The sequence below is a fragment of the Musa acuminata genome, chromosome BXJ3-5 (genome assembly GCF_036884655.1).
Source record: "Musa acuminata AAA Group cultivar baxijiao chromosome BXJ3-5, Cavendish_Baxijiao_AAA, whole genome shotgun sequence".
NCBI lineage: Eukaryota > Viridiplantae > Streptophyta > Magnoliopsida > Zingiberales > Musaceae > Musa > Musa acuminata.
In genome coordinates, this window is record NC_088353.1 from 2,103,983 (window position 1) to 2,128,129 (window position 24,147).

General features: G+C 36.7%; 1 protein-coding gene across 1 annotated transcript in view; it reads right to left on the reverse strand.

The window, feature by feature from the left end:
- The window catches only part of LOC135638720 (tRNA ligase 1-like), a 37,120-nt gene extending 16,158 nt beyond the window's left edge, over positions 1-20,962 (reverse strand). The window contains exons 1-15 of the mRNA XM_065152030.1: positions 20,745-20,962; positions 20,083-20,520; positions 18,479-18,529; positions 18,224-18,306; positions 18,038-18,137; positions 14,433-14,511; positions 11,438-11,561; positions 10,361-10,467; positions 10,005-10,133; positions 7,965-8,029; positions 7,659-7,823; positions 2,689-2,849; positions 2,546-2,577; positions 2,219-2,400; positions 1,869-1,948 (exon numbers count right to left, since the gene is read on the reverse strand). Coding sequence (XP_065008102.1) covers positions 1,869-1,948; positions 2,219-2,400; positions 2,546-2,577; positions 2,689-2,849; positions 7,659-7,823; positions 7,965-8,029; positions 10,005-10,133; positions 10,361-10,467; positions 11,438-11,561; positions 14,433-14,511; positions 18,038-18,137; positions 18,224-18,306; positions 18,479-18,529; positions 20,083-20,520; positions 20,745-20,936 — 1,988 coding nt within the window. The 5' untranslated portion in view covers positions 20,937-20,962. The remainder of the gene's footprint in view (positions 1-1,868; positions 1,949-2,218; positions 2,401-2,545; positions 2,578-2,688; positions 2,850-7,658; positions 7,824-7,964; positions 8,030-10,004; positions 10,134-10,360; positions 10,468-11,437; positions 11,562-14,432; positions 14,512-18,037; positions 18,138-18,223; positions 18,307-18,478; positions 18,530-20,082; positions 20,521-20,744) is intronic.
- Positions 20,963-24,147: the final 3,185 nt, after the last annotated feature.

The window sequence follows — 24,147 nt, forward strand, 5'->3', positions numbered from 1 at the left end:
AACATTTATTTACAAGCCTAAGAAGGTCACCAAACCCAACTAAAATGGGACTGTTAAGCCTTCGACCGTTCCTCTACATGTTGTGCAAAGCATGAACAACAGAAAGACACGGACATACACAAGTATTACATCAAACATCCTGTTTAGAACTTTGTCCGTGATAGAATGCTGCAGATGAGGAGAAGACCACGTACGTCTCCTCATCTGACACGATGAGAAAAAAAAGGAGGCAACATAGGAGTATTTTTATATTTATATATATTATTATATATATTTTTTTATTTTTTATTTTATATATTGATTTTTATTTTTATATTATATTTTTATTATATATATATATATATATATATATATATATACATATACACCGAGTGGTACACCCTGACGTACCACTCGATATGCCTGTACCATACTATATCGAGCAAATCTCGAAAAACCGATGCGGTACAAAATTAAAAACCTTGGTTTAAATCTTTGGGTGAGATGCCTCTCTCTCTCTCTCTCTTTGCTTTAAGGTCTGTCAAGTGACTGACACAGGGCAGTAGAGCAGCAATAAAGTGGCCTGCTTCCTCTCTTCCTCTTATTCTTCTTCTCATCTCATCTTATTCTTTTTCATCGGTGGCAGCACAGAATCCTAGGCACATATAGTATGTGTCCAGGATGTTCAGGATGCATACAAAGTCCAGGGAACAACGACTGAAAATCAGTCATTGGGTCATCTAGCACTTATAATGTCAGCACAGGCAAATACAGGAGCTCAAGATAATAGAATTAACTTTTGGTATCTTGGTTATTCTTTCAATTATGTTTTACCCAGTACATACAGATAACAGCACCATTTAGTTTTCGTTTAGTGCACAGCACTGGATACTGGATCGACATTTGCATCCACCAATGTACTTGACCTACTAACTGGAGGTCAATCCTCCTGAAAAAAAATGTAGCAGAACTTTATCCAGATTACTGAATAAATTGCTTGCAATTTACAGCTCTGATTATCATAATTATCAAACACATCTAGTATTGTACCTATCTTGGTTCGTTTAGGACATTTGAATTGTAACCAGAAAATAAAGCCTTCAACAATTATGAGAGCTCTGAATCCAAAATGGTTTTTGGAACTATTAAAAATTTTAGGATTTGTTATTTTGTTCATGGTTTGTTCACCTTAGCAGACCATGCATGTAAATTTCTTCAACATATACAAATCTGTAAATTTCTTCCACTACTTTCTGTATTTAAATGATTTTCAGATGACCTGTTACTAAAGAAAAAAAAAGATAACGTTTCAACTTTCAAGTAACAATTTGCTAAACTCTTTCCTGGCTTCAATATCTTACAAATCTATGAAGTCTTGTAACTACCAAATTGATAGTCCAAACAATGCTGACTTATCCACTGATGTCATTTGCTTATATATTCCTACAAAAGTCCAACATATAGTTTCCGTAGAGTGTCGAAGCTTCAGTAGCTTCATCAAAAATAGTCAGAGACCATAGTTTTTTCATTTACTTGTATGGGCACCATTATTGAAAATAAATGATACTAAGTTTATGTTGGACATCCATCTTGGGGGTTTTACCAACGAAATTAATCTTAGCTAGATGAAGATGCAGACAACTAATATTTAAAAAGTATTGGTTTTTTTATTGGATAAAATGCAGAAAAATAAGATAGACAAAATGACCAAACAAAAAAAAGAAGAAGAATGATACTGGAATGCATGATAATGTCACAACTAGAATGTGATCTTTGTAATGACATTGTCTCCTAAATATTCAAAGATATTTTAAAAGAACCTTAGCATTTACAAAAACATAATTTACATATTCCATGATTTTGTTTAGAATAAAGAAGTGGATGCTTGCCTCAAATAGTAAGTTTTATAGGCCGACGGACCATCCTTGAAAAGTATAGATAAACCATTTCGGATCAAGAACGTCCTTAACTGCACATAATAACAAACAAAAATAGTACCCAAAAGAAAACAAGCTTGCTCAGAGAAACTTTTTCCAGAAGTTAACAGGTATTGATTGGAATTGCAAAGACTTTGTTAATAATAAAAATATATCCAGATTCCAGATTACATGATAGCCAGAGAAACAGAAATACTAAATTCCTATTGTAACTACTGTATGTTGTAGAAAGGTCTCTGCTAACAGTAACAACTGTGTCATAATGCTCATGTGCTTCATATCACAAAAGAAAGAAATGATACCTTGTATGTCAGGAATTTTAATTTGATCATCAGATTTGCATCCTCATCTGCAAGACCATCTGCCACTAATGAACTGGCCTCAAGGTTGCCATTAATATTCTTCAGTAAAGAATTACTGTCTTTTGCAAAATCAGTAGCTCTTTCTTTGTTAACTTTGAACAAGTTAACATCGACAAAGAAACCTAACATCAAAAGAAGAAATACAGCAGCTCTTATAAGAAGAACCATGACAGGAAACTAGGTTTACAGTGTTAGATTTCAATAGATAATGAAGAAATTGAACATAGAAAAAGAGGAAAAAGAAACTTATGGAAAGAGGTCTCATACCCCTGTATAATGGCCACAATCCTCGGTTTCTCCTGGAAGATTAAAGAAGCATTTATAGTTCAAAATACATGGATGTTTACAACTAAGTTGTACACAATTGAAGAGAAAAGGTTAAATAATCTTGGGAGATAAGCAATGTGTACCTCATCTCTTGCTGATATCTTCGGAAAACAGAATCACTGTGGATATGGATAACCATCTTATAGTGGATATTGTCACTTGATAAGGAGTTGACTTTGTGGAAGTTGTAGTAGCACTTAAAAGCAGCAGGAAAATGCCTTTGTCTAATTAAGCGTATCATCTCCTGTTGCAAATTTAATATAGAATCATGTATAAGACAACAAGCTGCTAGGGCCTTTAAAAAAATAAAATTATTAAAACAACTGACCATCCACCACAAAATGCCTATTATAAGCAGAACTGCATAAATTGAACTGTTTCTAAAGCCAACTGTAGGAACTTCACAATCTATCATGGCCAATGAAATGCCAAAAATAAAGAAAAAAGAAACAAGGCCCAACCCAGACCCCACTCTCAATGCGTGAGGCAAGACAAAAGTCCTCTTTTGGTTCAATTTATTTTCTTCAAATTGATCCTGCATGGTTATTACTTAGCATGCTTGTATAAGTAAAAATAGGCAGAATCTAATTCAATCAGAGCTGATGCAACAAGAGACGAACAATGAAAAAGCCTATCAGTATTCAGTAAGTTGCTTTCAACGTCAACAAGATCACTAGAATCATGCATGCAAATCCAATCTAGAAAATTTAGTAAAGGGAGAACATACAAATTACTTTCAAAGGATTTTGACCCATCAATGAAACAATTGTGGCCTTCTCAAGTCATTCTTAATTGAGTGAGAAAGTAGTGTTATCAAGCTCCCTCAGAGAGTCGTAGGAGTAATAGGACTTTATTATTTTACAGTTACTTCTGAAAGTACTTTTGTTATTATTATTGTGATATTTCAGGGAATCTAGAGTGCAATTCTAAGTCTATTTGTGTCTGGGAGCCTTAATATAGTTAGAGCAAGTTGTTTGATTATGAGGATGTATTAATAGTAGTAATCTCTTTAAATGATTGGAGGAATGATAAGATTACCAAAAAAGGGAAAGAGTTTAATCTCAAGCCCTCTGGATAATATATAAATGGTTATGAGACAGGTTTTTCATTGACGCACTTAAATATTCATATACGTTACATATCTCTTGTTTTTTCTCACTCAGAGGCAGGCCGATCTTGAAATGGAGAAAGCCATGATAGAAAGATCATATACTATCAACTGGTATTAAAGTAAGGCAATCTACCATGTCTTCTGACATCACCAACTACCGTGACAAATTGCATCTTAATTGTGCAAAATCACTGGTGGAGATTCACCACTATTTCATACCAGAGACAAATCTTAATGCTGCAAGGAGTGCAAGTCATGTGCGGTAAGAACAAAATGTAAGAATGTGAGGATTCCAAGATACATTCTCAAGGGTCAACAATTGTATGGCATCTTCAACACATTCTACCATCACCTCTGGACCTTGAAAGAAATTTTAGAAATCTCGACAACCCTCCACATTGGCATGGAGTAGTCAACAGCTTGCTCTGGAATCACACTATGAAGCAAGGTTCTAAATTTCGAATGATACAGCTCGTACCGGGCGATACGTACTGGTCCGCCAACAAACCGGTACGCGGACCACTCGCTACCAGGCGAAACACTTGATATAGCCCTGTATCGGACAATACAGGAATGTTTCGGGCAGTAAAGGTCGATTTCGACCGTGACCGCCCGACCACTATCGGGGAGTATCAACCTAGCTGCGGCGAGGGAAGAAGAAGCTTCGAGGGAGAAGAAAGAAGAAAGAGAGAGTGTTCAAAGAAGAGGGAGAATCGAGAGAACCTCAACGCGTCCCGATCCGACGTTGAATTCCCTCGACGACCCGATCCAAGAGGTAACGACCAGGCGACGACTAGAGCAGCAAAAGAGGTGGCCTCCTTCATCGCCTGGTCTGCGATTTCGCGGCTTCTTCTTCGCCAAAGGCCGGAGACGTCTGCGACCTTCAATGTCTTCGCCGCCTTCACCAAACGTCGCAGATGAGATGAAGGAGATCACACTCTTCTCCTCATCTGAGGCGACGAGAAGAGGAGGAGGTGACGTCATCCAGGCAACGTACGCCTCCTTTTTTAAATTTTTATATTATTTTTATATTTTTATATAAATATATATATATATATACATGTACCACTCGATACTCCCGTACCATACCGTACCGAGCAAAGCTCGATACACCGGTACAGTACGAAATTTCAATCTTTACTATGAAGCCTCGGACCAACAGCAATTTACCATTTTTAGGCCATCCTGCTGATATCAAAAGGCATTTAAGTGAAGCCTAAGTGCCTCGATGGGCCCTGGTGGAGGTACGTTCAACTAGGTGCTGTCTACACAAGTGGCTCCCTGGTTCGACAGCATAGGCCAATTAGTAAAAAAAAATCCACAGCGAATACCTGCATGTTACCATGGGATCTTTACAGCAAACTTTCCATCAGCTGCATGTCCTCTGTGTCTAGTACATCTCCTCCTCTGTTCTCTCCCTTCTGTTTTCTCTTCCCTCTTTCCCCTCACTTCTTTCTCCCCTTTCTATGCAGGTTCCCTGTCACCCTCTCTTTAATCTTCCCTCTAGGCTCCACCTCTCCTCCGTGCTGATGCAACTTCTCCCACTGCTGCTGTCCACTCCTCTCTTTACATGCACTTTTGACAGCAGTTAGCATCATCCAAGAGGCCAATCAACTATCAAACACATATTTATCCGAACATGCAAGTAGTGAGGCACCCATGCTACCAGTTCCAATGCAATTAAAGCTCGATTTGACCAAGAGATCCACTATCTCATCCTGTGCAACAACTTCTGAAGATTCATTTCACACCTTGTCCACATCCTGAAGATCGACATGACAATTTATTCACTACAATGGAAACCATATTATCCCTCAACCACTCGATAAGAAAAAGGCAAAGACAATGACGAAGGATATAATCTAATGGCATGGTCCTGAACTATCGTTTTCACATACGAGGTAGATATAAGGGCTGGGAAAGTAATATGAAGCAATTATCAGCTCATTCCAAGTTAAGTTAGGGAAAAGGAGGTATATAACTTTCTAGCCATGTTTTATAATTGGTTTGAAATTTTCAATTTTCCATGTAATTTGGGGAAGAAATTGTCAACATTTTTTCAGTAATATTCAAGGAAATATCTAGAATCTGATTTAAAGTCTAATTGGCATCATACGGTCCTAACACTCTGACCATATTTCAATAAATCAGGCAAACCGATACATACCGCTTGGTACATACGGGTACGTGTACCAGAACAAAGACCATGGACAGTCCACTTGCCAAACATGGTTTACTCTAGACCAGGCAGTATACTCAGTTCCTTTTTTTAGTTTCTACCCATTAAAAACCCTAAAATAACCCCACACCGTATCAGTACTCCGCCACCATCTCATCGTCTTCTTTTTCGTCGTCAATACCTCTTCCCCCTCTAATACATCAGAACGGACTTCTATCGACCCAACCATTGACAAGGACGAGTCGGTAGACGAAATTGAAAACCTTGATGCTAATAGTCTAGACTATACAAGTTGTCTAGCAACTAGGAGTATTATACGGAGAGCTCTAGAGGTCTCTTTTAATGGGTTTTTGGGGGCTGACAAGATTAAATAATAAAAAAATCTCTAGACAGCCTCTATTAGAGTAAAACTTGTAGTGGCGATAAAACACTAAGTTACGATTATGACTCTAGTTATCTTCTTTTTGTAATGCAAATGTTAGGTTAATTTCCTCCTTTTTTTTACCTTCTTGGGGATTTGAGAAGACCTTTTGTGCTTAAATTGGAGAAAGCCTTGACAAGTGAAACTGATGCTCTCTTGTATCTTGGATGATAATATTTAATAATATGGTAACGAGTTGACTCTACAAGCAGGTTGACTGTTCTTAAAGATTCTAATCTTTTAATGGATAAAAATTTGAAGTATACAATCATGCTTTCCTATTACTTTCATGGTTCCTTCCGCCCCCTATTACTTGTGCAACTTATGCTATCTGAAGTTAAAAATTCTTGTCAAATGGTTGTCATAAGTCCTCTTTGTAAAATAAATTTTGCAACGAGCTGGCACTTGGTAAGTTAAATATCAAAACTGTGTGCATCAACATAAAGCTACACTGATCATTTATAATCCAATCCAAGTTTCAAAATGATTCACAACAGGTATTTGACTAAAAACCATCTAAATTAATACTTCATTCTTTCTTAGTCAAGGAACCTACAAAGCAACCTAAAACAAAGAAACTAAGATAGACAGACTGTATCGAGAAATAATGATTAAAATATCAGTTGGAAAGGTATGGTCAACCAGGTTTTTGTTTTTCCCAGTCCAGCCAATGGGTAATAAGCAGACCATACGTCACCAATCAGTTTCTGGATTACCATAAGTAGCAGTGACTTTTGGTTTAGGCAAACAGAACCATGTAGAGGGCTGGCATTCTCACTGCGGTCACGTTTCGCACCAACTTCGCCCCATATGGAGGTATAGTCCAGCACGTTCTAAAACCCATGCCAGGTCCAAGAAATCATTTTTTAGGGCATAAAAGCCTCAATAACAATGAGTCTCTTCAATCCTCTATTATTTTTACAAAGGAAAGGAAAAGAAGAGAAGAGACAAAGAGATGAAGATAATTCTAGTGAAACCAATTGGAAAGATACGAAAACAAATTCTCTAAAGAACTACAATCTTGACCAAGCACATGAAAGCCTACAGATTCTTCCATGGTATAAGAACTTTAAGAGATAAAAAAAATCAGATCTTAATTTCTGACCCAGAGATGGACCATCATGCACTATCTATGTCAATTCTATGCTTCTAGACAAGAATTAGATTGTGTTCTCCATACAGACGGAAACATACATAATATACAAATTATGCAAAGTTTCATTGTTATGAAGCAATGATAAGCTAGGATACCAAAATTGTTTTGAATGTGTCATGTTCTCATGGCTAAGCTAAATTGAACACTCCACGTAGAATTATAATCAAGAAAGTTGGTGCACCATACCTGCAACTTTGTTGTTGCATAGTCAGTAGGATGAGCTTGTAAAAATTTTGAAAGGACTGATCGATCAGCTTGACGAGAATGGACACCAGACTCCTCAATCCCAAACCAATCAGCATAGTCAGGGCACATAGAGGTGCCAGCATTTTGAAGGAGTGCTTTAACTTGCTGCACAGTGTACACACACAAACAAAAATAAGAATGCCTTAAATAATAAAAAGGTAAGGAGTAGTGTCACCCATCAAGATGAAAGAACTTTAAAGACAAAAGAAGAAGGCTGAGGGTCCAAACATCATCAAGGTGAATTACCTGCTTCTCATCTGACCTATTTGCAGCACACACTTCTCGCAACGTTGGTCCTAGATCAAGTCCAACTGCCACCCAAAACAAACAGACAAATACAATCAACAAGACAGACATGATATCCAAAATAAAGTTAAAAAAAGGAATGTAAAAGGTATCGTCCAAGGATTGCAAAACTGTCCTGGTACCACGGTACATACCAGTGTATCCTTTATCAGTATGATGGCATGGACTGGACCTGTACCAGTCTGGACATGGACTGCTCCAGGTCTAGGACCTACTATTGCAGTTCTTGGTATTATCTTCTTTGATATAAACATGGATATTCTTTGTGACCAATGCACAATCAAATCATCAGCAGATTCAACCATTAATTGTGTTTTAAAGAACACCATTCTATTGTCAGTTCATCAAGTAAATTCGACCGAGAATTGCTTTCTTAGAAATATCTATTAGACATCCATGCGATGAGCGACAATCCAGTCAGGATACAGTAACTTATTAATGTCAAAATTTCTCACTCACACACTAATGAGATTCAATCATCTCAGCCAGCAAACATGCACTTTTATCATTGCATAAATGTGAAACAGTCTCCTCAAGTCAACTTATAGAGTAATATTCAAAAGATATAAGGTATGGGTTGACGATCAAGTAGAATGCAGGTATCATATCCTGGTGTCCCCGACTTGCATGGACAACGTAGACCCAGAATTATATCTGTGGCTCTGCCATTACTCGCTAGAAGTTGATAGTTGATAGAGACCAGAGGAACATACTCTGGAGTCTGGATTACCAATAACCACACACATCCTCAAGTTTTAACATCCCTAGAACTTTGGATAATTCTGAGAGAAGATTGCTTTCGAAGATGAAAGATTTAAGAGCTGGAAGTAGAAAATAGCATCAGTATTTATTATCGGAAAGAACTAAATTATGAAGAGAAAAAGGGGGCAATACCAACAGTGAAGGTGGAAGTGCATAATTTCTACTGTAGCTTTATCATGATACAATTACAAACTTTATATTTTTCTTTCTGGTGTTATATGGAACTATACCACCCAGTACCACCAGAAAAAACAATAATAAATTGCATACAGGCCAAACTGACAAAGATGGTTCGATATCTATCCTTGGTTAGTACATACCCAGTAAATATTAGTCAGTTAAACAGATCTGTATCAACAGATTAGAATACTTAATATTTGTCTCAAGGATTTTAAGCATTAGTCCAGTATCAATTTAGGTAATCTATCAGGCTCAGTATACCAGCCAGTAATATCAATACATACCACTATCACCATATAAAACAATGAAAAAAATGAAATGATATGCAATGGTATCAAGCCTTCTTGTCAAGCTGATAAATTTAATTCTTGAACTAGTTGACAGAATTATATCAAACAGGTTCAGTCTAATCAGACCTAAAATATATAGATGGTAACAGGACAACTCAGCCATGACCCTTGTGTATGAGATCTGGATACTGCAGGACCAATGAACATCTACGAGAAACCATATAAGATGTGGAGAAAATGATACATTTCAGTTTTTTCTTCTTCCTTCCTCTCTTCTCTCCTTTGTTTTCCTTGTCACTTTTTTCTGACTCATTATCTATCAGAACACAAGAAGGTCAGCCCAATGATGCATCATGTCATGCAAATGGCAACATCCCATGCCAGCCACCAGCCAACATGAGTGTGCCACCAAAAAAATTGCTTGCATATCAGCTAAAAAGAAAAAGGATAAGAAAGGGGATGTAGCTGAGGTGTCGAGGTTCTGTGTATTGATTCAAAATGCAGATGCTTTATTTTGATATCTTTTAACTTTTAGGATTGGTTTCACCTCTTCTGTTCACTGACTGATTTCTTCATTCCTATTTCTGTCACTTTTAAACTAACCCCTTTAAATATATATGACGCTAAGCTTATCTTTCATCTTGGCATCAAACACGAACAAACTCCATAACTAAATCCCACTAACAGATTGCACATTGACCAAAATGCTGGGGAAAGACGTAGTTTTGGAAGTTGGAACCCAGCTCACCTCCATCTAATGCTGGCGGAGGGAAGTCTTTCAGAACTTTCTCCATATGTTTTGAGCTATCACAGCTGACAACACGGGCAACCAACCCTTCCAGGATCTCGCCTTGCACCTTTATGTGATCTTTTGACCCTGCAAAAGGAAAAATAAAAACATGTCCAGCTGTAAAAAATATCATGGAGCACATGACCAAAATTTTATGGAATACAAAGAAACAAAGAGTACTTATGAGTTAAGACTAGTTAAGAACTTAACCAACACCAGAAATGAAAGCTTTTCAAGTTTCAGCTTGGCATCACTAGTAATTAGAACATTAAACATGAGGTAAAGTAAATCTTGCAGCAATTAGTTATTATTACCAGGTACAGATATGTCTGCGACTTCATTGAGAGCCTTACACACAGTCGTGGCGGTTCCTTCTTCACACAAGGCATCATATGCAGCAAAAAAAGATGTGACAGATTTCCTAAACAAGAAAAAAGACGAGAATAAAAGAGAGATTGTTCAAAGATTTAAAAGAAGTTACACAACTTTGAATACTAGGAAATAGAGATGTGAAGATAGAACAGAATAGAGCAGTAATGGCCAAACAAGCGTATTAAAACCGACAACCTACACCACTAAAAAGCTAAACAAGAAGAGAACATTTGGAATTGTACAACCCACACAAACTCTCCATTTTAGCATATGACTTGGTCTAGAAAATACCGGAATAAGTTGGCAAAGAAGCAAATAATCACTGTAAGGAAAACAAGGTGTTTCCCTTGCACAATTTGATAAACCTCAGGATCTATGTTGTTAACAATATATTAAAATTTGACATCAAAGATCCCTTGGACAATTTGTCATATTAATCATCAAAGACCACTTTGGGTTAAAAATGGCTGCACAACCAACACAGTTTCAGCAGCCAAAGGGAAGCCAATGCCAGATACAATACCAGTTTTGCTAATCATAAGACCAATATGATACTAGTATAATGAGTGGCATACCAATCTATAACATCCGATATCATTAAATAAAAAAAAAATTGTGTTGTACCAATATTGATCAATATTTTCTGAAACCGATACTTGATTGGATCAGTAAATACTAGTTTGCACCAGCAGAAGCAGTTAATATTTAAATCCTTGGGCTACATTATGTCAATACTTCAACATGTTTTTTCGCTTTTTGTTTAGATTTGAATTTATCTAGATCTACACTGATTGAACAAATATAGATATCTATTTTAAAAGAAAATTTAATCAAGTAGCTGGCGTTAAAGTACAATGCCACCCTTATTCATGTCAGATGCACGGTCTCATTTTACCAGCTCCCAAAAGCAAACTCATCAGTGAAGGAATATCTATTTGCACTTAGTCCATTTGTTATAAACAAATCAGAAAATTTATTTTTAACACTATCAGGTAGTATAATAAATGACCAAACTCCACCTTGTTGAGAACAACCAAACATGATTTGTGGGGAGACGCCATTTCCGGCAGAATGCAATTAACTCAGGTGTAGAGTAGAATTTTGGCTTGCCATGGCCCAAATCTGTTACAGCTGTGACCACAACTGTCAAAAATGTGAACAATACATCAGAACGTCATAACAAAAGCTAGAACTTCTTGGAAAAATTATAATATTAGGGATATAAAGAATGATATCATGAGGTACAACAACAAAAAAAAGAAGTTAAAAGAAATGGAAACAAAAAGATACAAATACAAGGAAAAAGCCTTTGGGGGTTCCAGGCAAATTTCCAGTAACGAAGCAACATTATTAAAATAATTAAAACATCAGAAAGAATGACAATACAACTGATGCTGAACAAATCTCAACAACTTGAAATCAGTATCACTATCTAACTAACCAAGGAAAAAGTATTAAAAAAAAAAAGATGCAAACATGAAACAAGTCAAAGAAAAAAGTAAGAGAGGAGCTCCTAAGCAAGCAAGAAAAATGTAATGAGAGAATAAAGAGACAAAAAAAATATCAGACTTCGGAGTATGTAGTATGAGCAAGAAAACACATACTGCAACCATAGCATATGTCATAAGGTGATAGACAGGAATACTTCAGTGTATGACCATTAATTTCCATGGACAGTCAGAGTATCAGGGCTCAAAAACATGAATAAAATTTTCTCACCAGCCTAATCTAAACAACCAACTAATAAGAAATTTAAGATAATAAGTATTATTCTAAGCATTTTCGATTGATAAAACCAGATACTGTAAATTTCCGCCTCCAATATAAAATAAAAAATAAAGAAAGAAAAGAAAAGTGAACCATACAAATTCTGACCAAGGAAAGAATCTTGACTTTGACAAATAATTTAAATGAATCACTGCCTTGGTAAACCAATGGAAGAATTTTGCAGCACAATTCACAAGTCCAGACCTCAGACAAAGCTAAACTAAAAGCACAGTATGTGGTCAGACTTACTTTAGATTAGGCCTGAATCTCTTGAAGCTGAACCCAAACCATGACCTTTCGGTATGGTTTAGCTTCTTTGGTAAAATTTATCCTTGTTGATCTCTAAAAATCCTCAAATTGTTCACTGATTTCATTTCTAGTTTTCCATAAGTTGAAGCAAATCGGATGTAGTTCAATATGTCAGCAGACCATAGGCTCTGTAATTAATCAGGGAACAAACAACATATTTTCCAAAGATTTAAGTTCCTTCAACATGAGGTTCTGGTTAGCTGGTGAAAAGATACATGCCAATTTGCCAAATGTTGTTCTGAAACTCAACACGAGCAAAAAAATGTAAAATCTCAAACAAAATTGCTACATTAGAATGCAATGAGCTTATCTAACTTCATTCTCTCATTCTTGAGCTGAAAACAAACATAGAACTATATTATTGCAAGACTGAATCAGTCAATTGACTCAAAGTCCAAACTATAAACCTACATCAACCTTTTCAGGTTGCCAATAACCTCTCCTATTGCCACTGCTGCCTCGAGACTCACCAAAGACCAGCAGCCATCTTTAAAGATTGTTTACTGTTCAAATCAATATAACAACAAAAGAATTATGATAGTTTTACTTCTGTCCTTATCTAGATTGTTTACTGTGCAAATCAATATTACAACACGAACTATGATAGTTTTACTTCTGTCCTTGTCTGGTTCATCCTAAGTCTATTGAACCCAATTTATGGCCGATAGAGGATTAGTTAAATTTGACTCAGTATTGTATTTGAAGTATCGTTTCTTGTCACAATAAAAAAAGGGTGATGCCAATACTTTGTAGCAAGGTTCGCAATACCGTACCGTACCGGAGTTTCGACCTGGGCTTGGTACCGGTACGGTACGGTATACCGCTTGGTACACCCAGGTGTACCGAGCGGTATATTCAGACCTGACGAGCGGTACGGACCCAGGTATACCGAGCAGTATATTCAGACGTATACTGCTACAGTGTCAGAACGGTAACATATGGTCCGCGTACCGAAAGTCTGTCGGACCGGTACGTACCGCCCATACCGGGCGGTACGGACCGGTACTGCAAACCATGCTTTGTAGTACTAATGCATCCAAATGTTAGAAAACAAGAAACTTCTCAAAAAAATTTCGCAAGGACTACATGGTCTTCCTCTACAAAGTCAATGAAGCAAGACACATGCTTCTACAGCCAATGTTTTCTGTACTGCCCGAAATGGTACGGTCCGGGCGTGGGCCAATACACGGACCACCCCATTTCGGGTGATCTAGTTAAAATAATAAAATAATGCAAAAAATTGATGGTGCTCTGCCCACATCAGCATTAAAAAAAGAAAAATATATATTAGGGCATGCAAATGCAAACCCTCTTCTCGCGTAAGATGCCGCCACTTCGCCATTGCTGCTTTGACGCTTCCTCACCGCTACCGTTTCAACGCTGTCATTGCCTGGCCGCTGTCATTGCACTTTTCCTCCTCTTTCTTCTTCTTCCTCCACTTTTTCCTCTTCTTCCTTCTTCCTCCTCCATTCCTCCACCGCCCCTTCCTCTTCTCCCTCTTTTTCTTCCTCATCGAACCACCAGTACGTACCAACATACTATGTGTCAGTACATCAGTACATACCGGTCCGATAAAGTATCAAAACAGGTCTGATACTCGAAAAGGCAATCCTAGATTACAATTACTACTATATATTTTACTTTCATTTTCCTAACCAAAATTTGGGGCAGGTCAAACTAATCATTAGTTAGACTTAGACTTACATATAAATTCTGGTAAAAAAGAGTAAGAGGATATAGGAAAAAAGACAATATACCATAGTTAGGAAGGAAAGCGCATAGAAAGGAACCAACTGTCAAGTAAATGGATTATGCACAATTTTTTTGTTAAGTATAGCTATACTCATGTCATTATGAAACTATTGACCATGAAAACACATAATACAATCAAAGAAACTCTGATGCTCTAATTAGCTAAGGCAAAGGAAATTTTTGTACCATAATCATCGAGAGGTCGCTGCCCATGGTCTCCTAAAACAGCAGTTACCAATTCCATTGATATACAGATTCGATTTTCCTTGAGAAAAAAAAAAATGAATTGGTAAATGACTGTTCCAAAATACATGCCAATACACTTGCAAAATACAATAATGCATTTTTGATGTTTACGTCAACACAACTCAAAAGACCTAACTAGAAATGCTGAAAATAAAAAGAATAAAACAATATGTGTGGAGGTAAATACAAGAAAAGGATAAAATTCTTTTTTAGGGTAGGTATACAATAGATTGATAAGATAAATAGAACTATATTATGCTCTTTATGATAAGGATCATCAAACAAGCAAAACACCTCTCTTAAAATGATTAATGGTTCACACCAAAAGAAGTTGGAAAAAGCGCATAAGTTATATAAAACTTAACATCCAGTACCAAAACAAATTTATAATTTCTTATAATCGACTAGGCATTCAGTCACTCTGAATTAGGTCTGGCCAATGAAAATATGACAATCAAATAAGCTCCTAAATGAGAAAATAGGGATGTCAAAATTTTATTGTCAAGCAATTGCAATTTTTATCATACCCTTTTCCCTATATACTAAATTCTATGCCTCAATAATAGTGATTTTCAATGTGAAATAGAAGTCAAAGCTTGCATTTAAATCAAGTCATTTACTCCTACACTAACTTATATGATGCCTTTAAACAGCAAAGCCAACATATGTTTCTTTGAAATGAGTTGCAATGAGCATATGAATGGGACCCACAAGCTATCATTGTCCTTTTAGGTTGTAATATAATGCTCTTCGTTGGATTATCCATGGATTAAATCATAATAGGGGCTTTGAGACAAACTTCTTAGATCTAGATTTGGATCAATTTATAATTTGATGACCTTAGCAACACAAATAAATTCATAATTAAATCAAATACGACGATCTCAATTTTATATGTCATTTGTTATGATAAATGAAGTTATTTATATACTGGTTAAGCCATTTCTACTGCTCTGATTTATTTGTATATGTTATATATGTTAAAGTTATGTCACATCTAACAATGAATTTTGACCTTCGATCACAATGAAGAAAATTCTCTGCCTAGTTTGGAGCATGCCATCGCTCCACCACACTAGGCAATCAATGGACTAGACCAGCTAGATCCAATCTTATTAGAATATGATACTAATCGAGATCATAATCGAAACAATAACCAATGTCATATTAGATCTTGAAATCTTCTTCATCAGCATAATCCCATGTACAAAAACACATAATAGATCATGAAACAACCATGTAAACACACCAAAGTTTTAAACACCTATCTAATATCAGTCTCAACATCTTGGCAGTTACCCAAACAGGAAGTCTACTAACATCTGCTTCTCAGCATCACCAAACTATTAATAAGAAAAGAAAAATAACTGAATACCATTCAGTACCAAATGATATGATGGTGCTTGGTTGAATCAGTCGACATGTAACAATGCAACTGATATTCTAAATCATGATTCATGCACGGTATATAATACATTTGTCTTCTGAATTTTGTTATATAAAAAACAGTGTTTAATTTACTCTGATTGATTCGGAAGTGTCTCTATCCTCAAGTGAAATTCTTCAAAGTGAAAAGAAGGCATACTCTAAGAAGCACGGCTACGGGTACGGGACACGGACACCATGATACGCCACCAATATGTTACAAATTGGTTTATTGAGAGGGAAGTATTTTTATGGAATGACAATGGATTTGAAGTATAAATACTTCTATTTCTTATATTTATAAGAAAATGAATAATATTTTCTATTCGTTAAGAATTATGTTTTAAATTTTTCATACACATGCATCTACATGTTCCTTACAACTGGTTTCCGATAGACCAACACTAATTTGTCGTTTATCATAGCCAACAAATTTTCATCCTAGAATTTTACTGTAAGGCAGTTATACATATTTCAGTTACAAACAGATACAAGAAAGTTAAAAGCTCAACAAAATTTCGGAAATAATAACAAATGCATCAAGAAAATTGTATATTCCTGATCAAGGTTATATATCATACATACTCCAGGATTCTGATATCTAGTTTGAATTTATGAATGCCCAAGATCTATTCTAGACAATCCTATATGCCCCTAAGATTAGTTTCCATCAAACTAGCATTTGAGAATAACCATCAGCATATTAAAAAGACCATTTTTGCCCTCTTTCTGAAATGAACTCTAACAAAGTTTAAATAATATAAATGCATAATTATTGGTGTCACATATTGTTCATGTCATCCTTGCACAGAAGCCACCCTAAAGTTTACTTAATATTCCCTTTTATTGAATATATTCGAAGAGACATCATTAATGTTAATGTGACAAAGTACAGTAATGCATTGGCACTAACGTGGCATTGTGACATTCACATGGCAATGACCTGAAAAAAAATTTGCATCCATATGTCATGTGAATGTTGTGCCACCATTATGAGAATATCATGTCACCACCTCAGATATCACAGCAACATGATGTGGTGAGAACAGCGAAAACTATCATATGAGGGCCCTAATGTATGCAAACATTTTATTATATAATTTGAAAAAATCATATTGTTGGCCATGTTCATTATTTAAGCTTATATGCAGCTTCTGATAACAAGTTATAGGTTATCAAAACCTTGTAGTAGAAATAAAAATTTGGAACTCGAGGGTACGGAAGAACAGCAAAAGTTTGCTAGTACTAGTCCGAGCGTGAACTAGTACAAGGAGGGCCCCTTGTTTCAGACGGTCAGGTCGTACTTATTAAAAGAACACTATCTAACACTAGTTTAAGGCTCGAATTTGCTAGCCCTCTTCGCCCACGAGCTGCCTGCAGCTACTTGTCACTGTCTGCCACCTATCGTGCATCATCGATTCCGGGTGTGCTTCTTGTCCTCTTCCTCCTTCCTCCTCTAACTCCACCTGCCTCCCCTTCTTCCTCCTCTTCCTCCACTGCCTCCTCTTCTTCCTTCCTCTTCCTTCCTCCACCACTTCTCTTTTTTTATCCTCTCCTATTTCCTCTTTGAGTATATGGTAACGTGCCAATATACTGTCTGTTGGTACAACAGTACTGTCATACTGATTGGTACAGAGTACGGCCAGTGACTGATACAGGTGGTCAATACAAGACAGTCCTTGGTCCAAAATACCGACGACTTGCTATCAATAATATATTCAAGGTATCAAACAGATGTGTCCCAAAGGAAAACATGTTAAATGTTACTGATCTTAAATTTTCCTCCTTCAGCATACCCAAGGATTTTTTTTTTAGCACAAGCACGTGCTGACACTTTTTTAGCTGGGCAACACACCCTTGTGCTAGCCGATTTATGCCAGAAATTTGACCAGACATATGCTAGCACCACCAGCAAGGGCCAACATGGTATGCTGATACTTCTTGGCATAATACACTCTGACCTGTACTAACACATGCCAAATGGCACCCTTGAGTACAGCTAACAGATCTCTGGCAAAATCATTGATAAAAATTTGTTGTACAATACTTGATATACCTTCATTAACGAACGTCCAAAACTATGCAAACTAAAAGCTCATTAACAAAATTATAAACAGTACCTCCACAAAATTATTAAATTGTGCTTGCATTTTTCCTGCTTCAGTGCCCCACGCCTCAAGAAACATTCGACTTAGGACAAAAACACCAACTGCAGTGTAACTATATAAAAGCAGTCTTTAGTATCACCTGTTGAGGTAGACAAATCAAACTTCAATAATAACTAAACAAACTTGTTCCAAACATACATGTTTCCGAAACTGTTCTTTGCATAAGCTCCACCGTGATGACCAGCATACATAAAAAGGGAACCAGAGTGCTTGAGAGACACCTGCAAAAATCAGAAGGTAGAACTAAATACAAATATAATAATATATGGACTTAGCAAATTTGTTCAGCAAATATTCTTCTCCAATATCTTTTACTTTTCAAATTTTGGCAACCAAAAAAGAAAACATAAATATACTAAAAATCAGAGGAGCCTAGAGAATCAAACGTCATACCTCTACTGTAGCTTGACCATGAGAGACCATTTCTATCATTCTTATTCTGATCTGCACATCAAACACAATAACCCAATTAGAACATTCTTCAAGAAGTACACGATCAACTTTACCAACTAAGCAAATTATAGTTATCATATATGAGTTCCAAATGACACATGGTTTTAAATCACGGAAGAGTTGCCCCTTTGCAAACTGGGTCACCAGGTTTCAAGTCATGAACGTAGCACATTGGCCCTCCCAAGACCTTGTGTCACTGAAAACCGCATGCTCTCGCCACCCTTTTTCCAACTGAGAGATGAAGCTGATGTCACTAAACTTGACAGCAACTCCTTTGTCAAATGGGCATATCACATCATAGACTCATGGTCAAACAATAGTTGGATAAAAAATGGTCCTATTTGGACTTACTTTGCTCAATTGGCAAAATAAAATGCATGAGCAAGAGCCATAGAGCTAACCAGATATTGACTGACGAGGCACCAAAAACACCAAAGAATGCACCAGCGCACTGCCAGAAACCTCATGCACTAAGCCACACCTTTTCTTCAGAAAACCAATGAGGATGATGCCACTAAAATTTGACATCAACTCCTCTGTCAAGTAGTACATCATATCACTCTCTCATAGCCAACGTATATTTGGATCATAATGGTTCTATTAATGTGTACTTTGTTTAATATTGGCAAAAAAATGCATGAACAAAGGCCATAGAGCTAACCTAGGTCATAAACCTGTTGCTGAGGCTCTAAAACCACCTAAGAATGTCCTTAAGGCCAAATACAAACTACTTATATTGTAAAAAATATATATAATAATGCAAAACCAACATGACTGCCAGGAATAAGATTAAGCATAATCAAGAGATATAAACTGGAAAGAATTAACAATTCTGAACAGAATTCCCATTGTGGGTTTAAATAAAAGAGTACTAACCATTAACGAATATACATGACATAGCTGCTATTCGCGTAGGTTTCTATAGATGCAATAAAATTTCCTATGTCTCCTCTCTCTACCCTTTCATAGTTGCTTTAGAGATCTCTTACCCAAGAAAAATAATCGAACATATGATTTAGTATCTTAATTGCTCATGTGTTATTAAAAATTATGTAATGTTAACATATTTCTGTCCTAAATCCTGCTTCGAATCTGTATCAACTACATATCCAGGTTCATATTTGTGTCCATTGTAGACAAAAACAACCACAAAGTTTAGCAATACAACATCTGCACCTGAATTCATCTCTGCTAATTAAACATGAATATTGAAACAGTTTACCCATTATCTGACAGATGCTAGTCAAGATGCCAATGAAGAATGTTGGTTTTAAAAAAAAACTACCAAATCATCCAATGTGGCAAAAGATCATGTAGCTGCACAAACCGAGGCTAAAGAATTATTTGCACCAATGGTGAGACATACACAACAAGTCTCCAACTTTAGCGAGATGCAATTAAGAGGGGGCAACGATATCCATAATCAAACAAGACCAAAATGAGTCGCCAGATGAATAAACCAAGTATCTTATGCTTAAACTCCAATAAATCTCTCAGAAATATGAACGAAAACAGAAATAAGAAACTCATTAAGCAGATAATACCTCCTGATCCGACTTCTCATTCTCAAATTTTGGATAGAACGTAGCTCTTATTTGTGCGTGTGAGAAGGTGTTATTATCCACATTAAAATGTGCACCGATGGGACCCTTGAACAGCTTCATCAAGTTGTTGGCGCTACTGCCCGTCTCCTCCTCTGTTGGAACCGAACTGATGGTGCTCTCAACCGGAGCAGCCACAGCACTAGTAGCAGTCACATAGGATTTAGGTTTCCACAAGCCCTTCTGTTGGCTCTTCACGGATCCCTGGTTCGACAGCGGTGCACCACCAAGCTGCATCGGAGGTGAACGGGCAGCAGGATTGTCGGCAATGCTCAACCTTCCGACTCCATCGGCCACTGCAGACGCTGTAACTGGTGAGGAGGGAGGAGATCCCACGGCTGCAGGCCGCTGCTTCTCCTTCCATTGAGTCGCCTGCTTTCCCTGCGATAGGAAATCAAGAAATGTCAATCATGTTGACATCGAAATCAAGAAAACGATCTAGGACGAAGCGAAGAAACATCAATCGACGGCGAAATCGAAAAGCGTCGATCGCGAAACGTCGGTCAGGAACACGAACGAGGACGAGACCAAGAAAATTCGATCGAGAGGACAATCGAGGACGCCGGAGCGGGGGAAGAAAATGGGGGACGGGACTGGGGGCGTACCCGATGGGCCATCGGCGTCGACGGGGTTGGGGAGGCTCCGAAGAAGCGACGGGGGACCGGGGGGGACGGTGAAAGGGGGAGGCGGCGGCGAAGGAGGAGGATGAGGGACGGCGAGGGGGAGAAGGGTTTTGGGGGAGAGGGGAGGTTGAGAGCCAGGAGGCTTAGGAAGCGCCCCTGCGAGAATTTCGACATCCAATGCCGAGGCGGCGGTTGTTCCACGGACTTCCGAGTGGGCCGTCGCGACACGCGGATGCCAAATTTATAATAGAGCGCGAGACGGAATTAAATCTGAGGGTTGAGTTTTGGGCCGGCTCGCGGCCTAACATTTCTACCTGGATTTTGGACCGGCCACATGCGTAGTGGATCGTTTGTTCTTCGGCGTAACTTTATCTCCACTTCTCATGCATTAATGTATTAAACACACATATTTACATTGCACAATATTTTCTCAATATCTCTACTTTTACTCGGAGGAAATTAAACATTTAATTCATGTAATAAGGAAAAAAGTTTTTTTTCTTAATCATAAAGATATGTGATCATTAAAAAGTGACTAAATAAAAAAATATTATCTTAGCGATAGAGTCATTGAAATGTTTTTTTATTTTGTATTTTGGATCATCACTTCATCAAATTTTATGGAATAATATATTACTATTGAAAAATAGAAAAAATTAAAATTTAATTGGTTAATATAAACTATCTAAACAATAAAATATATATTGAATATGATATATATATATATATATATGCTTAAATCACATAAGACAAATTATCATAATTGGATTAATAGATAAATCATGTGATGTGAAAGCTTGATTATAACATGCATATTGGTAATTGAGATGCTTATTCGGTTGATTGTGTTGGGAAATCTTTACCATCATGTCAAAAATACAAATAGAAACTAATTTCTCAAAATAATCATATCGAATTGTCGTGTGAAAATCATGAGCATAAAACTCAAAAGTGACAAAATCAGGGGTATGAAATATTCTCGTCTAGGAAAAATTATATATCCCTAATTTGCATAACTCAGTCTCTTTCAAACTCTTCTTCATTGATTATCTATACAACGAGTGAGGCAATGACATACCTCCTCATATAGCAAATTCTTTTCTTGTATTTACGTATTACTATGTTGTAGCAACCAACGAGTGATCGGCCTCTTTTATTATCCTCTCAGACTAGAGAGAGGGCAGTCGACTTTAGGAAGAAGTAGGGACGATACAAGTGGATATAATCCATTAGACATGTATAATCTAAGTCACCGTGTACGTATAATCTCTCATTCATCTAATATCTCAAGGATCGTATGCATGGTACTATCAAGCCTATACGAAATCCATCCGAGTCTCACTCTAATTGGATTCTTTCGGAGAACTTTTTCTCTCTCGATTCGAATCTTATGCTTATCAGATTCATCACCATTTGATTGGCCCTAGCTAAGGATTTGCTTGAGTAAGAATATATGAGATATTTTTCTCATGATATTGAGAGTGGATGATCATTTATTCACACTCAATTACCTTCATAGGATTGGCTATCATTCCCAACGATTGATTGTACTAAATCTGAAAGTTTCAAACCTGTAAGTTATGTATCAAAGAATCGAGTACTTAAATAAGACATCATTGGTATCTAAAGTCTAAAGATCAGATATATAATTGTGAGTATAAAATTACTATTTGACGATAGAGGTATCAAATTAACAAGCATTCCGTAAGTAGATCATTCAGTGAACTCATTCTCCAATAAACCCATACACTATACTTTTATCATATTGATGGATATATAACACATTAATCTATTTGGTTATCTCAATATCCCTTACAAGTAATATATGACCAGAAATATTTAAGATATATGTTTAAAGATAAATTTATTTCATTATCATGATATCATCATGATCCAATATAAAATAAAAAATATGTATCCATCACAATATATATAGATCTAAGGACATCATAAAATATATACCATCCGATATAAAATAAAAAATATAATAATAATGATAGAAAAAAAAGACTATACAGCTTATCGCACATGCGGTTAGTTTAAGTGTCACATTAACTAGCAGATCGTTGGCTCCATCTCACTATTTCCACTTTTTGATAAAGGCGAAATTGATATCTCCAACATTAACACATGAACACCGACATAAATGACACTATTAAAATCGTAATTGAGTCATACACATTGCATCATCGATCATCTTCACAGTAATTATGTCACTTCGGTGGTCGAAGTCATCATCCCAGTGACTATTAAGCTCCACCATCAGATACCTTGTTAGTAGTTATACCACCATGGTAGTAGTTATGCCATCACAACAATAAAAATCACCATCTCATCTAATTTATCATTATTTCAATAATTATATCACATCAATCCTCACGACATAGGTGATTAGTTAATGTCATCAATCATCTCGATATCTACTCGAATCATCATAACTATAAATGACTATAGATATCTAACTATAAATATTTTTTTCCACTTTTATTTCCTAAAATCTATTATACTTCGCGTATCTTATTATTTAATATCGGAGAGATCAAGTTGAAAATCTTCAATATTGTAGATGCATAGGTAACATCTCGATAGCATTAATTCTTTAGCAGCCGTCTAAATCTATGTTGGCCAATCATTCAGATTTTTTTTACTTGTTATTTACTCAAAACCTATGCCTTTGAACTTCTACCAAAACAAACAATGAAGGTTTAGTTGTGTCCATAGCAAGCAAGCCTCGGTGGTTTCATAATTTTGATTTGATTTAAATGGATGTAACATGTTCTCTTACTTAATTCTTCTTATGTTTACGCAAATGATGAATAGATCTTCTTATAGACAAAAGATCAAAGTCGAATGAGCTTCTCATGAAGCCAATGCTAAGAAGGCTTATGGATAGATACATTGACAGGAATCGAGAAAGAGAAGGATTACTCGATTCATGTTAAACATCTTCCATCAAATGTCAACATGCTTAAGCTTGCATCTTCCACAGCATCCCAAGTCTCGAATGGCTTCTGATTTAGAACAACAAAATCTCTGAGATTATAGTGTGCCTAGGATCCCATGTCAGTTTCCTCCTGTGAACAGCGAGAGTTAAAGCTCAAGGCCACTGAACCTCCAACATCTTCCAAGCTTTCACGATCACATTACCAGCTGGTGATTACAGTTCCTGTAGGTGAGAGTCATCTTCTTGGACGTCTGTCATGCCAATTACGATAGCTCCCGAGACATTGATGTGAAGCAGGAGCAACACTCCCCTGTAGAGCCTGTGAAGCGTATACCTGTGCTGCCAGGACCATTGCTCCTGTCACGGCACTTCAAATCTGTCACGTACTTTCCACCATGTCTCACCTGTTCTTGATCTCCGAACTGCAACTTACTGCAACTT